Consider the following 17,446-nt stretch of genomic DNA (forward strand, 5'->3'; position numbering starts at 1 on the left):
TTCTGTGCCTACAGGGTGACTACTCAGGGTTCAGTCAGGTTTCCGCACTTCCATCTCAATGCTAAGAGTGTACATCTTTAGATTGAAGATAGAGTCCAATCCCGGAGCTAAAGGAGGGCACAGACCTCCATCAGCAGGAAGACAGGGGACCCTGGCAACACAAGTGGCAGCGTCTCACACAGCACCTCAGTTACCAACGTGATGGAAAAGCATTTGGCAAAGAAGGAAATAAATTGCTAGCATCTTTTCTTCTCCAACAAACTTCACAGGTTCAGGACATCCCAGATGCAGCCATCTCAGTCAGTGAAGCTCACTCATCCCAACCCGGTCACAGCACCTCTCAGGCACATTTCCAAATCCCACCAGTGTGCCGGTGAGGCTTCCCTTTCCAAAGGCATGAGATTTTTTAGTCCTATACAAAAGTCATCTCTCATTCTTGTCCTCATACAGAAAGTACTGTTTACTAGATATATTAGCAATGTGATTTTTAAAATATAAGTATTAAGAAGTATTTTATATAGTATGTCTAGTACCAGGAAGCATCCACCTCAAAAGAAGCACCTACTGCCTGTCTCTGGGGACCTGTCCTCCTACGCACGGACACGCAACATGCATGCCTTGGAAATGGAGCTTGCGGAGTTTATTCAAACATAATAGTTGTATGCAAATAAGCACAATAATTTAGGGCAATAAGAACTGTCAAACAATTATGTATAGAATTTTATAACTATGATTTATTTTTTCAGAGACAGGATCTCACTCTTACGCAGGCTAGAGCAGTGCAGTGCCTGATTAGTGCTCACTGGAGCCTTGGATTTCTGGGCTCACTTGGCCCTCTTCGGTCTCCAGAATAGCTGGGACTGTGGGCTCACACCACTATGCCTGGATAAATTTTTTTTAATTTTTGTAGTGATACGGTTTTGCTGTGTTGTCCAAACTGGCCTCGAATTCCTGGCCTCAAGCTATCATCCCACCTCAGCCTCCCAAAGCACTGGGATTGCAGGCATGAGCCACCATGCTCAGCCGTAATTATTCTTATTAGAGGCGTAATGTCTGTCAATTAACCAAGCAAGCTAATTTCTCTGCAGACAGATGCTTTTAGATTTTAAGAGCAAATTTTGTAGCTATGGAGAAAACATGGCTTAAAAAGCATTTAGAGTAGAAGTGTGCAGTTGTAGTTTAGAAAATACAGACAAATATTCCACTTTTTAGCAACAGGAAATACTGTGATCTTCCAGAATACATTGAGAGAAACTCATAGGATCTGTCACCTCTGGAAGCAATACAATCTTCTATATAATTAAATAATGTGTGTAGACACATTTGCACTCGCACATAAAGTATTTCATTTTCATTGTGGAGATAATTTTATTTGCTGTTGTATGATTTTACTTGTATACACAAGTATTTTGGTTTGCAACAATCCATTTCCAAGATTTCCCAAGTATGTGAAAATAAAGACTTTCATTTGGATGAAATTACAACCTCAGGAACAGTTCTACAAGATGAGACTTCTTTATATTCTGTCCTAGGAATACATTTAGACTATCAACTGGCACACTAAACCCATTTGAACACTGAACCCATTACAAATAGCAAATATCAACATATTCTCCACTTTAAGTTGTCTATTAAAATTCAAACTGTACTCAACCTCCAGCAATAAAAATATTGCTTAAAAGAATGAGAGATATTTGATTCCATCATATTACCAATATTAGCAGCAATTTGGTTTTGTTTGTGTTGTCTAGAATTAAATTTGGATTAACCTTCTCTGAGCCATGAAATCTTTCAGGTTCAAACTGATGTGGATCTTCACAGCGCACAGGTAGTATATCATTTTTCTTGAAAATGATTTAAATAGTCCTCTGGTGTATCATGTAATAAAAAGGAGGTCATTTACCCAATGGCACTTACTTTAATTTCCTAGGGCCGCCATGAAAAGTATCACAAACTGGGCAACTTAAAAGAAGAGCAATTAATTCTCTCATTCTGGCTAGACTGAGGCTGGGAAGTGCTGAAAGGCCCTCTGAGGGCGTTAGAGGAGAATCCTCTGCACCCTCTTCCCCGCCTCTGGTCCTTGACATTTCTGGGTCTGTAGCTGCAACACTCCAGTTTCTGCTTCTGTCTCCACATGGTCTTCTCTCTGTATCCTCTGTGTGTCTGGGTATCCCCAAATCTCACTGGCCTTATAAGGACTTCAGTCAGTGGGTGTAGGGCCCACCCTAATCTAATCTAACTCATCTTAACTTGATGACCTCTAATAAGACCCTGTGTATAAATAAGGTCCTGTTCACAGGTATCTGGGTTAGGACTCAAACATATTCTTTTGGAGGACACAATTCAACCCACAGCAGCACTCACGTAGCAGAATTAAATTAGTGTACCTCAAAACAAGTGAATTTTGTCTTCCTCCCTACTGGTCTAAATAGAATCACTGTTTAACAGTAGCATTTTCCTGATTCTCTTCCCTTACTGCTGGGCCCCGAGTCATTTTCATGGTCTTGCCCACAGCACTTGCAGCCTACGGATGGAAAACAAGTGGGTAGTTCCCTCATTTTCTTTCTGTCCATTCTTTGACTTCAAGTGAAGAAATCACCATATCTGGACTGGGATTCTGGGATATTTATTTGCTGGTTTAGTTTCTTTATATATGACCTGCTAACTTCGCTCAATGCCATTCCCAAACCTAATCAAAATACTATAAGGATGTTTCAATACTAGAAACAAACTATAGCCTTTAATAAATCAATCAGAATTGGATGTTCCTTTGTGAAAACTTTATGTAATCAGTAGGGAAAAAAGAAAAACTAAATAAAAAAGAAAAATGTAATCAAGTGGGTTGACAACCAGCAAAAGATAATTAAAATGGTCCTGTTTTGTTTCTCAGTTTCATTAACATGCAAATGAGATTCATGAAGTTTGATAATGTGTTTTACCAAGAGCCATAGAAATGAATTAAGAATGAAAATGAGCCCCAGTGATGGAGGCTCTTGATGAATATATAAATTAATGAAAAATATGATTTGATCCACTTAATAATATATTTTTTGTGATTTATTGAACCTGAACAAACAAAATAAATAGGTACATTAAATATTGCATCTCTTTAAGTGGACTACATTCTATGAAATCTTCTATTATTCACATGAAGTGACAGTTACATGTTAAGACTCTGCCCTACTTTAAAAAGAAGTACAGGACGGAAACCTGACTCTAAGATCAGGGTGTGATAACAGCATTCCTGCTGGTAGAGCCCCTGGTGCAGGATCTGAAATGGCCCTTAGAGAATCCAAGAAAGAGCCCACTTGCCTGATCAATAAGGGAATTCAGAATTATAAATTAGGAAGAGATGGTCTGGCATGACCAAAGCTTTCACGACAAGGCACTTAAAAGGAGTAAATTAGCATTAGCTATGTGAATATATTCAAGTGCCCCCCTCAATGTCCCATTTGATGCAAGAATCTCAGTTCTTACTTTCTATTAACACCTTCAGACTGAGAAGCACACATCAGTGGACATTTCAAGTAAGATGAGTTGAAGTTTTAAAATAAAATTACGTCAAGGTGTTACACAAACATCTACACTGTAATTAGAACTATCTATGACACACGTGTGCATACACACACACACACACGGTGTGTGACATGACTAGACACAGACACAGACACACACACAACATCCACTGTGCTCAAACATTAAAAAACAGCACCCAGGACAGCAGCAGGGAGTAGAACTGAGAGAATCCGCCGACTGCTGTGGCATGAGAGAAGGGGACGATAAATGGGCGAAGCACAATTCTAATAATATAAAATAACATAACCATGTGTGACCTCAGTATCTGTTTTTCATGGTTGTTAAATATGTTTTCTGCTTCCCTCAGTGCCATGTGTGCAGATAATTTCTACCGAAGCACGTTGTAAAAAGTGACCACAATGATCCTCAAAGTACACAGTGTTTTCAAAGTCTTTCTTATTTCCACCGCAAGTTGCTATCCAATTATCTTCACTTTCCTTTAAACATATTCAAGGGATCAAACACAACCTTCCTGAGAGGTAGGAAACACTATGAACTGTTTCAATGCTAATGGAGTATGACCTACACTCTTATTCCTCTACAGGAAAGAAAATAATGTCCACCACTTTGGGAATTAAATAAATTGAGGGATTATTAGTTTTGAGTAACTAGCATCTTTTTAAATTACTCCTTGCAAACTTCTTTGTTTAATTTGAAATAGAAGGCCAATTAAGAATTCATCACTACTGCATCTATAATGATTACATATTATTGTAGAAAATTTGTTTTTATAAGATATGCAAAAAGCTTGCCAGGTTGAAGGAACTCAAATTTTTAAACTTTGAAATGATGATACAGGATTTTCAAACAGAATATATCCCTTTGTCATTCTAAACATAAACTAGATGTCATATACATCTCGTGAATTTTTAACTATTTGCTTATTTAGAAATTTATTTCCTTTTATGATGTATAACTTACATAATGTTATTAAAGGGGAATGGAAAACCAGTGAAATTTGTCAGGAAACATTCAGAGGGAAAAACAAATCCAGACTTACCATCTCTTCGATTTAGCCTTGCAAATGCTGGACCGTGGCTGCTAGAAAGCTCCGAAGAACTACTGAACGATGCTCGAGGCAAGGCGGACACGAGAGGCTCATCACAGTCATCTGCCAGGAGGAAAATCCACATCAGGGTGAGCACAGTGCTGACGGGACTCAACAAACAAACAGAACATCAAAACTGGAATCTAGGATCTCTGAAAATACGCCCATTACTTATATGCAGTTTTCTATTGCAAATCTAGTAATTTTAACAAGAAGAGTCTATAGAAACAAAAAAAAAAGCATCATAGAAGCCATAAAATAACATAATATCTTAAGGTTAAAAAAAAGTTCATTATGCCTCATCATTAAAAAAAAATTTTAAATCTAACTACATTAAAATTAAGAACTTAGCATTTCCAAAGACAACATAAAATAAAAAGGGAAATCACAAAATTTAGGAAGTACTTCCAAAATACAGAAACAAGTATACAATTAGCACTCCGAATAAAGGAAAACAAAACAAGAACAAAGGAAAACAAAAACCACCTTTAAATCAGAGAATGCATTAGAAAGAAATGGCACATGGTACAACCAGAGACGCCACAGCACACAGCCTACATAAGTTGATGCTCAAATTTATCAGGAGAAAGAAATGTAAGTCAGGACAGTAACAGGTACAATTCATAGACAGTAGATCAGCAAGACATACATTTAGTAACATCACATCATCCGGAGAATGCTGGAAGATAGGCTCCAACACACTCTAGAGTGCATCTACGCTCAGGCAATGTTTCAAAAAGAAAACGTCATTAGATGTATCTTTGAACTTTCACACACCCATGCATTACCAGTTTTTGTGATACACAGGTCCTCCTAGTCAAAGCCTCTCTATGATAAACCACTGGCTCCAAGGAGATCTGTCTTCTCACCCAAGGGTAACACAAAAATACTAGGATGCTTTGTGCCCCATGAAAAGAAAAAAGTACTGAGCTAGAGAAACTTGCGTTTGTGCACCAAGAGACATATAGTTTCTAACAACATTGCTCATAGTGGCAAAAAAAATATTATGAACAACCCACACATCCGATGACCAAAGAAGAGATCAACTTTAGTACTTATCACAATATGATTATTTACAACAGTACAAATAACCACAGCAACACAAAACAAAAGGGTTGGCTCCTAACGGCAAAATTTTTGAGGAAAAAAATCAAGTTATAATAGAATATATATAGTACACTGATACTTGTGAAAACCTTAAGAAGAAAAGATAAGTAATACTGTATGTTACTTTTAGGGAAAAATGTGAATTTTAAAAAAGTTTTTTAAAAAAATGGAAATCATAAAATTCAGTATAGTGGTTACCTCTAAAGTCAGGAAGAATCAGGATAACAGAAAAGTAACAGTTTGATGTGATGAAACTAACAGTGTTCTAGTTTTTCAACATGTGGTACATTGAAAGACTTCCAAATACTATCAGTCTTCATACATACATATACATACACATGCGTATACAGATATGTACATATCGGTATGTGCATAACGATAGAGATTAAAATACATACAAATTTTATCTTCTATCCTTTTATGTGCATCACACCTTTTATGAGCATCCTTTTATGTATATTGTATAACAATATATTGTTTTAATATTAACTACTAGAGAAAGAGTGTGAGAATAATCTCATGTTTATATACACATGTTTAATTCACGCAGCTAATTCTTCATTCTGTGTAATCTCTAAGGTATTTTTCCTTTATTTTATACAATTAAGTTGTTCTCATTTTTCTCTAATCAGGAAAACATTTCCCTCATATTTAGTATTTAGCATATATCAAATTAAATATTATGCAGGATTATTGTCCCAAATGTTTTAATTAACAGTAAGCAATTAAGTTAAAATAATCCAAGAATTATCTAGATTCACCTGAATTTTATGAAGCTCATTCTGCCTAAATATAATTTGTTCTTGAATACCTTTTCCAAGCCTTTGCCTCATATAGCGTTTTATTTTCAAGATCATCTCATTTTTATTTAAAGTCCACTTTTCTTATGCTACACCTTAAATTCTTCTGCTAACTCTTAGAGCAGACAGTTCCTGCATGTCTATCAACTGGCTTAAATACTCACACCAGCCAATCCAGGTATAATTCAAGAACTAAAGTGTGTGGACATGAACAAGCACAGGGCGCCCAGAGTGTTGACGCAAACTCTGATTACGCCCAACTGCGAACAACAACCACAACACTTTACAGTGCTCTGTAAACTATCGGTGTGTGTGTGTATGCGCGTCTGCACACACAAATGAGTGCATGACATATATGGGGGAGGGAATATGTGTGGGTATTTACTCAAACTATAGAGATTTTTAAATCATTATCAGTATGCAGGTGTGTGATGAAAAAGGTGTTTAACTGCAATTCACAATCAATTATGCAGATTCCGATCGATATTTTGGATGTAAAATGCCTCTCTAGTGCAATCACTCTAGAGAGCATCTATTTATTGTTCATTTGTTTTTGCCAGCTATAAATTGAGAATCAATATTCTTCACTTTTAGCTTTAAAAGAGTGGAATTAAAATAAAAGAAGGAGTACTTTTTTCCCTTTGCGGGGAGAGGGACATGTAATATGGGAAATGCATGACAGGAAGCAGATGGGAGCTTCTGACATTTTATAAAGTTCGAGTTGTTGGCCTTGGGGTTACAAGACAATATTATTTTTCATGGTTATTTACTATAAACATATACATTCCCCTACAATTTACTGTATGTTTATTTTGCAATAAAATATTTTAGTTATTCCTATACAAAATAAATAACACACATTTGGCAAATGCTCCATGCTGAGAAGTTATAATAAATCCATGCATAGTAACTGATCTTTATCCCTACCTTGATGTACTAATATTGTTATCTTACGGATGAGGTTGTTGAAGCACAGACTTTGATTAATTTGCTCATCTCATTGTGGTAAAACCATGATATTCACAAAGCAAGCTGGGGTCCAGAGTCCAGAATGTAAGAACACCATGACTATAATTTTTATTTCTGCAGGTTTGGAGTACAGGAATTTCTTTAGACATCATAATGACATAAATAAGCCATCCTTCAAGGAGTTGTGTATTCCAATTCCAGGTTTGTCTTCCTATTTATTTGACCTTCAATAGCCTTGACAGAGGAAAGGGACCTCAAATTGCAATAATGAGTCTGGCGTAAAAGGGATATTGCCCAAGAGAAAGACAGTTTCTTAATTTGCAAAGTGAAGGACCAGATTCCAGTTCAAATGTTCTCAACCAGACATAATTTTGTGCATGCGCGCACACACACACACACACACACACACACACACACTCTCACGGGAATATTAGCAGTATCTGGAGACATTTCAGTCACTACCCCTGGGAAGGAGGCAACTAGTCTCCTGGAGTAATCTCTCAGCTAGAACCCTGCAGATTCCTCTTACATGTCAATGATTATTAGCTCTTGTTCATAATTAATTTTCAGATGCAAATAAAGATTATTCGTAACGCATTAAGTATGTAGTCACTTAAGGTGCTCTGCAAATCTGAAATAACATTTCAGCTCCAAACATAACTGTTTTTTAATTAAATTCTATGTTAAATTGTCATATTTTTCTGGTTTCTTCCTCACTGGACCACAGGCAACATTCTGGTTAAAGGGGCACAGAACAAAGAGCCTGAAAACTCTATTCATAAAATTTAGTAATACAGCCACCAAACATTTTATAGAAGCTTGTACAATTAAAGACAGGAAGGCATGTTGGGTTAATTATTGTTCCCTTTTCTTAGAGAAGAAATGAACATCACTTCCATTACCCTCTGCTTATCCAAAATTGTATTACATTTCATTTGACTTTTTCAGTCATATTATAATTTAGACATTAACCTTCACACCTTGACAGCAGTTGGAAATAGTAAACTATAGATTAGTCCTTTTTGGGGGGGAGAGGTTAAAAATTTCCTATACACTGATTACCTCTAGAGAGTTTTAAATAATTCTGTTAGAATATCTATAATTAGAAAAAAAATGGTTGCATCACTTTCATACGCACACACACACAATGATACACAAATGTATACCTTTGAGTCAATATCTCAGGAAAGTCACCATTTACTCTTCATGTGAGAGAAAAATTTACCATTAAGAAGACAATGACAAATTAGTTCTCTGGCAAACTGTACACACAAAAAGACTCAATAGCCTCTTACAAATAAAGATGCAAGCTATTTTAATACAGCTTGATAGAAAGTAATTTTATTTTTAAAAGGCCTTAATGCGTAATTCTCATAAGCAAGTAAAAGCTGCTCAGTTTTTAATAAACTTAATTCAATTCTCTTAAACTGTGTGCAACACCACCTGTACTAAGACAACAGGTGTATGTTATTGGGTGCTTATGTTCTCAGTGCTTTACATGTATTAATTTATTTGATCCTGAAAAATACTCTGTACTTTTTTTTTTCTTTGAGACAGGGTCTCACTCTATTACCCAGAGACTGAGGGCAACAATGTGATCATAGTTCAGAACAACCTCAAACTCCTGGGCTCAAGGGATCCTGCCTCAGCCTCCTGAGTAGCTAGGACTGCAGGTGTGCACCAGCATAACTAGCCAATTTTTCCTTTTCTTTTTATTTTTTTATTTTTGAGAGATAGGATTTCACTCTTAATCAGGCTGATCTTGAATTCCAGCCTCAAGCAATCCTCAGCCTCAGCTTCTCAAAGTGCTGGGATTACGGGCATGAGTCATCACTCCCAGTTTCCTATACTATTTGATACTATTAACCGCAGGATAAACAGAGGAAAATGGAGGACAGTGGTTAAATTATTTACCCAAGGAAACATGGCTAATCGGTGGTAGAAACAGTATTTCAACCCAGGCATTTCGGTGCCAGATCACCTATTCTGAGCCAGTACAAGGTTGAAACAAGTATTGGTGACCTAAAATATACTTAGAAAAAAATAGGACTGATTTTCAGCAGCATTCAGTTTAGTTGCCACTGAATAAACATTTTCTCTGCTATTTGGAAGACTTGGCAAAAATCATTTGCATGCCTGCTAATAAATCAAATTCCCCAGAAGAATATGCATTAGAGAATGGAATGGATGGGATGGGATGGAATGGGATGGGATGGGATGGGATGGATGGGATGGGACTGGATGGGATGGGATGGATGGAATGGGATGGGATGGGATGGGATGGAATGGGATGGGATGGGATGGGATGGAATTGGATGGGATGGGACTGGATGGGATGGGACTGGATGGGATGGAATGGAATGCAAATATGCTTAAAATATTCAGTAATTCCCATGCACTACTAGAGGCAGGACTGGGACCATTTAGAGGGAGCTTTTAGAAACATTAGGATCTTATTCCTGTCAGAAACAGTTTGCTAGTCTAAATATTCCATTGACCAACTGAGGATCAAGGAATGGCATTCCTTCAAGCAATCTATTTCCTTGAACAAAATGTTTTATTACAATCTATATTATTAAAATTGTCATCCAGTGAAAATTGGAAATCATCAACAAATCTAGATATGGAACTATGTTAACATACATCAACAAAGATTGTGTAGAAGGCAAGTTTTCTCCCAGGTTGTCTCCTCTGTGGAGGATGCACCTGCAGTGACTCGCCCCAGCTGTACAGTAGACCCACACCTGGGGGAGATGCACAACACCCCAGGACTATGCCCCACAGCCAGGACCTTCCTAGTTTGGAAGCCACTGTTAAAGAGCTGCAAATTAATTCCTATGCCATGGAGAGTTTTGTTACTTCCATACTGTTTAATAGAGGCTGTTTAAAGACTGAAGAAATGCTTATGGTATCTAGTCCTACCCCTCTCTCCCTAAGTAGTTGTCTCAACTGACAGTGTGTGAAGTCAGCTGCGATACAGTCATATTCTGGTGAGGAAAAAAAAAAGTAAGTTTTAGAGATTGTGACAATATGCCTTGAATAAAATGTAATGTTCATAAGAGCAGGTGACAAAATGTGGGCCTACCCTGGTTTCATCTCTCATTCTCTCATCATTGCTTAAAGTAACATTTCAAATCAATTAAATACCACTGAGTGTAGACTACGCCTCAATTCTTTGTTGCTTTAAGTATCAATTTGACTTTGACATGAAAATTAACATTTACCTGCAGATACTAGTTTTAGATATATTAAATAAGACAAACCTGCAATCCTTACTCCGTCAATCAGTGACTTTAATCTAAAAAGAACACACTGCTGCAATTTACACAAGCCAATCGCTCTCAGTACATCTCGCGGAGCTCACCTAAAGACAGGGATGATTTCTAGTTGCCATGTAATTCATTTAGGCAGCAACTGGTATGTTTCTGTGCATTTTCTCCTTTGTAAGCCGTGGGTGAACACATATAAATATAACTGTTAATGCTCTGTGACATTAATAAGGTAAACTTTCTTTTTTCTTTTCTTTTCTTTTTTTTTTTTTTTTTGAAACAGAGTCTCACTCTGTTGTCCTGGGTAGAGTGCCATGGCATCATTAGAGCTCACAGCATCCTCAAACTCTCGTGTTCAAGCGATCCTCCTGCCTCAGCCTCACAAGTAACTGGGACTACAGGCCTGCACCACCACACCTGGCTAGTTTTTCTATTTTAAGTAGAGATGGAGTCTCGCTCTTGCTCAAGCTGGTCTCAGCTGGTCTCAAGCTCACTCCTGAGCTCAAGCAATCTACCACCTTGGCCTCCCACAGTGATCACAGGCGTGCATCAGGCCTACAGAGTAAACTTTCACTGGGGGCAAACAGTAGCTTCTATGTTCCAAGTTATAGCCTTAGTTTGAATACCTTTCCCAATTGATCTTCACAACTAACGGATTAATGGGAAGGCAATTAACTTTTAATGACAGAACAGCCAGAGGCTGACTGATTTTAGAGGTTTAATAACAACTATTTAAAGTCTGGATATTAACACCTGCAAATCCACCAAAGCCAATCAAAGGTGAAGGGGTAAAAGAAATAATTTTTAAAAATGTAAAGACAGCATCAGAGGTCTAGAAATCTACACGTTGCTGACTTTGATTGACAGATAATGTGGCTATATGTTACCCCATGTCTCTAATCTGATATCAGGCATAAGGAAAGGATATCTTATAGATATGCAAGAGAATTAGTGATCAAAAAGTAATTTTAAAATATATCTGAGGATGCCAAAATACATTGGCATTGTTTCCTGTAATGATAGTATCGATTTATTCTCCACTCATTTCATCACACATCTCAGCTAGATTTTCTCATTTGATAGGTGAACAAGATTATAACTGCTGTGTTTTCATATCATTGTTTTGACTAACCCAGTCAATGTTTTCCATTTGTTGTTATCCATTCTCAGTCTCTGCAAACTGTCTGTAATTACCCTCCATTTTTCCTTAGAAACATGATATAAATCAATTACAATATGATATATATTGTCAGTCAAACATTTCTATCCAATTCTTCTATGATGTTCATGTTTAATTTTGTTCACTTTTTTTTTATTTTTTTTTTATTATTCAGTAGTTTTGTTGTCCTTAGGCCGTGAGTGTGTACATCATTTATTATAATGCAACATTCACCTTTTCTAATGATCTATTGAAGGAGAAATGATACAGTATTTTTAAACAGTATTATAAAAACACAGTCTTTGGGTCCAGATAGGCCTGTCCTCAAATTCTTGCTCTGATAGCCTCCAGGCTCTGAAAATGGTGCTTTAACTTAAAGCACCATCGCATGATATAGCAACGTATATATAACATTTAAAAAGTTTTTATATTCTACTTCCCAATAGTACTGAGCAAAGAAAAATGTGTTTTCATAAGGGATTAATCATATGCCTGTCTTTAATGCGCCACCTCGAAAAATAAGTTATTGTGATAAATTAATTTAGAACACTCATGGGGACACCATATTCCTATCAAGCCCTATATCAGTCACTGGAGGTATAAGAATAATCTTGACTCCTGCCTCAGACATCCCATGTCCAAACCCTCTGCCTCGAGCACCACTCAGATTTCTCTGACGTTATGCTTTTGACATTGCTGGGACCAGTCCTTGGCCTGACAGGAACCAAGCCGCACAGCAGGGGGTGAGCGGGGGGCCAGCAAAGCCTCATCTGTCACAATCTCCCACCACCCCAAGAAGGGACCATCTACTTGCAGGAGCACAAGCTCTGGCTCCCACTGCTTCTGCATTATAATTTATGTAATTATTTCATTATATATCACAATGTAATAATCATAGAAATGAAGTAATAATGCACATGAATCATTCCAAAACCATCCTCCCCACCCAGTCTGTGGAAAAATTGTCTTCCATGAAACTAGTCCCTGATGCCAAAAAGTTTGGGGACTTAGGATTTTGTTTGTTTGTTTGTTTCATAAAGATCAGAGAGGTCAGTAAAAGATATATTTCACAGTGGCCCTTAAGGACCCACTGTTCATAGGCAGTGGGAAATAATTATAAAAGAAAACAGTTGCTCAGAAGGAGAAGCGAGACTAACGAACTGCTTCTAAATGAAAGTCAACAACCCTGTTAAGAATGGTGGGCTTTGTCTGACCAGCAGCCTTGGAATCTCACTGTTTATTCCCTGCTACTCAACCAGGTCAACCCACTTTCCATGGTCGGGCATGCCCCAGTTCTTAGTAATAACACTAAACTAAAGATGAGGAATTTAGAGGCTAACTTCAAAAGCCTTAAATACTTTATTAAACATAGGCAATGAAAATAAATGACTAAGCACTCAACCTAGAAAAAACAATGAAATAAACATAAGGAAACACGAGGAAAGAATTGGTGAAAAGGAAAGCTAGTCAATTAGAAAACATAATAACAATAAAATAAATAAATTCAAGTTCTGGTTCTTTAGGAAAAAACACAATGAATTATACCCCCCCCCCAAAAAACCAACAACAACATTATTCTTAGGGAACAAAATATGGAGACAGTACAAATATGTAAAATTGGAATTAAATTAGGAATCATCACAGATGCAGAGAAAATTGAAAAAAATCTGTAGTCATTTTTCTCAAATACACAAAAATCAATTCATGAATTGAGAAGAAAACAATTTAGTAATTTGTTATGAAACTAAACACACAAGTGCCATCTGACACAGCAATTATACTCTTGGGCATTTATTCCAGAGAAATTAAAGTTTATGATCACACAAAAACCTGTACACAAATTGTCTTTCTTCATTTCCTTTTATTTTTGAGACAGAGTCTTACTTTGTCTCCCTTGATGGAGTGCTGTGGCAGCATAGCTCACAGCAACCTCAAACTCTTAGGCTCAAATGATTCTCTTGCCTCAGCCTTCTGAGTAGCTGGGACTATAGGTGCCCACCAGAAGACCTAGCTAGGATTTTTCTTTTTTTTTTTTTTCCCAGAGATGGGGGTCTTGCTCTTGCTCAGGCTGGTCTCAAACTCCTGAGCTCAACCAATCTACTAGTCTTGGCCTCCCAGAGTGCTAGGATTACAGGTGTGAACCACCACATCCAGCTATACACAAATTTTCATAGTGGTCCACACCTACTTAACAGGTGATTACATGCCTTAAACAACTGTGCTAGGTACGTATCACAGAATATTGCTCAATAACAAAAGAAACAGACAACTGATACATATTACAACTTGGATGAATCTCCAAGAAAAGAGGTTGATGTTACAAACTACATGATTCTGCAACTTTAGTAGTGAACATCCTTGAGAGACCATTATTCTGTTTATCATCACTGTCAAACTCCAGGTGCAGAAGCAAGCAATTTCCTTTTCAGATTTTATTGACTACTGATTGGTCAAACACAGTTCTGGAGGCTGATATAGTGACACACACATATTGGTTTAATGATTAGACCTCATATTTTGAGTGACTTTTTGAGTTAACAATGTAATTCACATGTATAATTATACTTTGAGACAGGTAAGACTGTATCATTCCCAAAGTCATTGGGAAGAGTAACCCAGTCTCTCCTCAATGCATGTTGCTCAGCAACATTCTTCCCTCCTTTTGAGGCTCTGAGGCTGCCCCAAGCTCAGTTCTAGTAACCCCTTCTTTCTGACAGCTCTTCTGAGAGTCCCTACCCCTCCTATCCCACCACAAAGTCCCTCCTGAGTTTGAACAGGCTTCCAATCTGTCATTTCTCTGGTGGTCTGGGTCTCCCTTTGGGAGGGAAAACATCTAGAAAGTCAGTATCATGTTACCTGTCAGAAGCCAGAATACAGCGGAGCACAGTGACTACAAGTACCGCTTCCGGAACCATCCTCCCTGGGTTCAAGGGCTGCCTCTACCAGTTTCTATCTGATCTTAGGCATTTCATTTAAATTGGCTTCCGCCATCTCTAAATGTGGATGATGATCTACATTCTAAGGTAAACAGGGACTTCTGAGAATTGGGTCAGCAGATAAAGAGTGCTTGGTACCCATGTACAGTAAGTACTATGCTAAGTGTTTATGGTTTCTACGTCAAGTGTTTATTATTTTAAATTAAAAAAAAATCAAGACTTGGAATTGTATAAAATTCAGTTAGATATCACCTACAAAATCTTAGAAGAATTACTCCTCAAGAAGGAAAAGGAAAGGTCAGCACGCAACACTCCTAACCGTACTGTTATCCTTTCCTCTTAAAAGGGGGATTTTACAGAATTATTAACTGCAAAGAAAGTAAAACTGCCCTTATGATGTATTTACTTCCTATTATGGAACAATTTTTAATGTTCCCAAAAGTCCACATTTTTCTGTATCCATCAAGCTTTAGAGTTGTTTCATTTACTCCAGAAAAACAAAAATCAAATTTTAAGCTGTGTATGATATAGAAATAAGCAGCCACAGTTTATGAGGAAGACGGAAAGGAACTCAGAAGACATGGGCAGCTCTTTATGTGGACACCTTCGGAGTTGCAGTGAGAACCTTCGCACCGTGCCGACTGAGCCACAAGTACACGAAGCACAGCCAAGACGTCCTTCTCAGTACGTGCTATTTCCATTAACTGATATGTTCTACCTGAAATTGCCATTTAGACTTTGATTCCTGGAGGGAAAATTGGGTAAACCTCACTTCAATTCTTATTCTAGTCGTATTATATGATATTTCGACATCAGTGAACAAATAATACTACATTTTATTACTAAATTATTTTGAGAGTTGTTATTTGTATTTCACTGTATCACACTTAAAAATGAAGACTGAAATGTTTCATAGTGATGAGGAATTTTTCTGCAGATAAATGCATTTTAATAGGGGAGCCCATAAAGCTATTTTAATAAACAGCTATTTCTCACTAAGGGGGGGAAAAATCAAGCCAACTAGAAACAATACGCTTCTCTGAGCAATAACATGAGATTAGATGGAGGATATTTCCATTTCATTAGCTAAGATTATTGTGTTTGATTTCATAATCAAGGCAGAGACAAGCGTGGCTGGCCTCAGAGGTTCACTTCCACTGCTTTTGGAAGCTTAGCTAAAAGCTGGCTGAGTAGGTGCCTGTTGCTCAAGGGCAGAACTGACCCTGTCCAGCTCTCCCTGGAACCTCTCCCTTTCCAACAAGGCTACGCCCCTACTAGGGACCTGCCAGTATTATAAGGATGCTGAGATAGTCCCAACTCCTGCTCTCCCTGAACGTAAGGAGCATCCTGGCATAGTCTCCTCTTCCTCCCTGCTAGAAAGATAGACAGACTGAGCGTAAGCCCCTCAGTAGGTAGAATTTTACAATGGCCCCCATGACTCCAGGTCCTGGTTACACACCTAGTATAACCCTCTTCCCCTGAACGTAGGCAGTATTTGTGAATACAAAGGGATGTCAGTCCTGTGATTATGTTACATTCTATGACAAAAGGAATTTTGCAGATGTAATTAATTAATTAAGGTCTTAAAGCTAGTTGACTTTTAGTTATGTAAAAGAGCGACTGATTATCCTTGGTGGGCTGATAGAATCCAGGGAGCCCTGCACAAGGTGTAAAGGTCAGAGATTCCAAGAACTCAAGAGAGTATGAGTGAATTTCTCCTACTGGCCTTGAAGGAGCAAACTGCCATGTTGTTGACTACGAAAGCCATGTGGGCAGCCTCCAGGACCTGCCTGAGAATGACCCAGGTTGACAGCAAGCAAGCAAGCAAGCAAGATCTCAGCTGCAAGAAAATGAATCTGCTGACAAATATGTGAGCTGAGAGAGGACCTGAAGCCTCCAATAAGATCACAGGGTGTACCCTTAATGTTCCCAGGTAACTCTCCCAAGGCCCTGCTAACATTCTTTTGTAACTAAACCAAGTATTGGTTAACTCATTTACTTCCAGGTATTTCAGCATATATGAGTTCACATATTACTGGCCAATACTATTATTTTTTAAAATTTTGGAATATAGGGGTACATATGATTCAGCTACACAGTTTGCTTTTGTAAGGGTAACGCCCAGGTTGCAGTGGTGCCCTTCACCCAGGAAGTGTGCATTACCCCCTTGTAATGTACCCCTTGGGTGGAATTTACCTATCCCCTTTTCTCCCTCTCCCTTACTTGAATTTAATTGAGTTTTTCTCTCGAATGAACATGTAGTTGTTAATCTACTGGTTCTAATTAATAACTGAGTACGTGTGGTGCTTGTTATTAATTATTAATGTGGTCTTAGAGATATGGACTATGTCTTAAATTAGACTGTAAGTTGTTTTAGTTTTTGTTTAATTTTTTTTTAAAGATAAGGTCTCACTATGTTGCCCAGGCTGGCCTCAGACACCTGGACTTAAGCAATTCTCCTATGTCAGCCTCCCAAGTAGCTGGGACTTTATAGGTACCCACTATCTTGCCTGGTCATTTTATTTTAAAATAGAAAGCATATGGGCAGTGCCTGTGGCTCGGTGGGTAGGGTACCAGACCCT

At 37.8% G+C, this 17,446-nt stretch overlaps 1 protein-coding gene across 6 annotated transcripts in view; it reads right to left on the minus strand.

Annotated features, from left to right (window-relative positions):
* Positions 1-17,446, minus strand: part of CNTNAP4 (contactin associated protein like 4) — a 237,181-nt gene that overhangs the window by 198,220 nt on the left and 21,515 nt on the right. For all 6 annotated transcript variants that reach the window (XM_012806123.2, XM_023514116.1, XM_012806122.1 and 3 more), the window contains exon 2: positions 4,577-4,687. In XM_012806123.2, coding sequence (XP_012661577.1) covers positions 4,577-4,687 — 111 coding nt within the window. The remainder of the gene's footprint in view (positions 1-4,576; positions 4,688-17,446) is intronic.

This window comes from Otolemur garnettii, unplaced genomic scaffold (genome assembly GCF_000181295.1).
Source record: "Otolemur garnettii isolate 467f Iridium unplaced genomic scaffold, OtoGar3 scaffold00047, whole genome shotgun sequence".
NCBI lineage: Eukaryota > Metazoa > Chordata > Mammalia > Primates > Galagidae > Otolemur > Otolemur garnettii.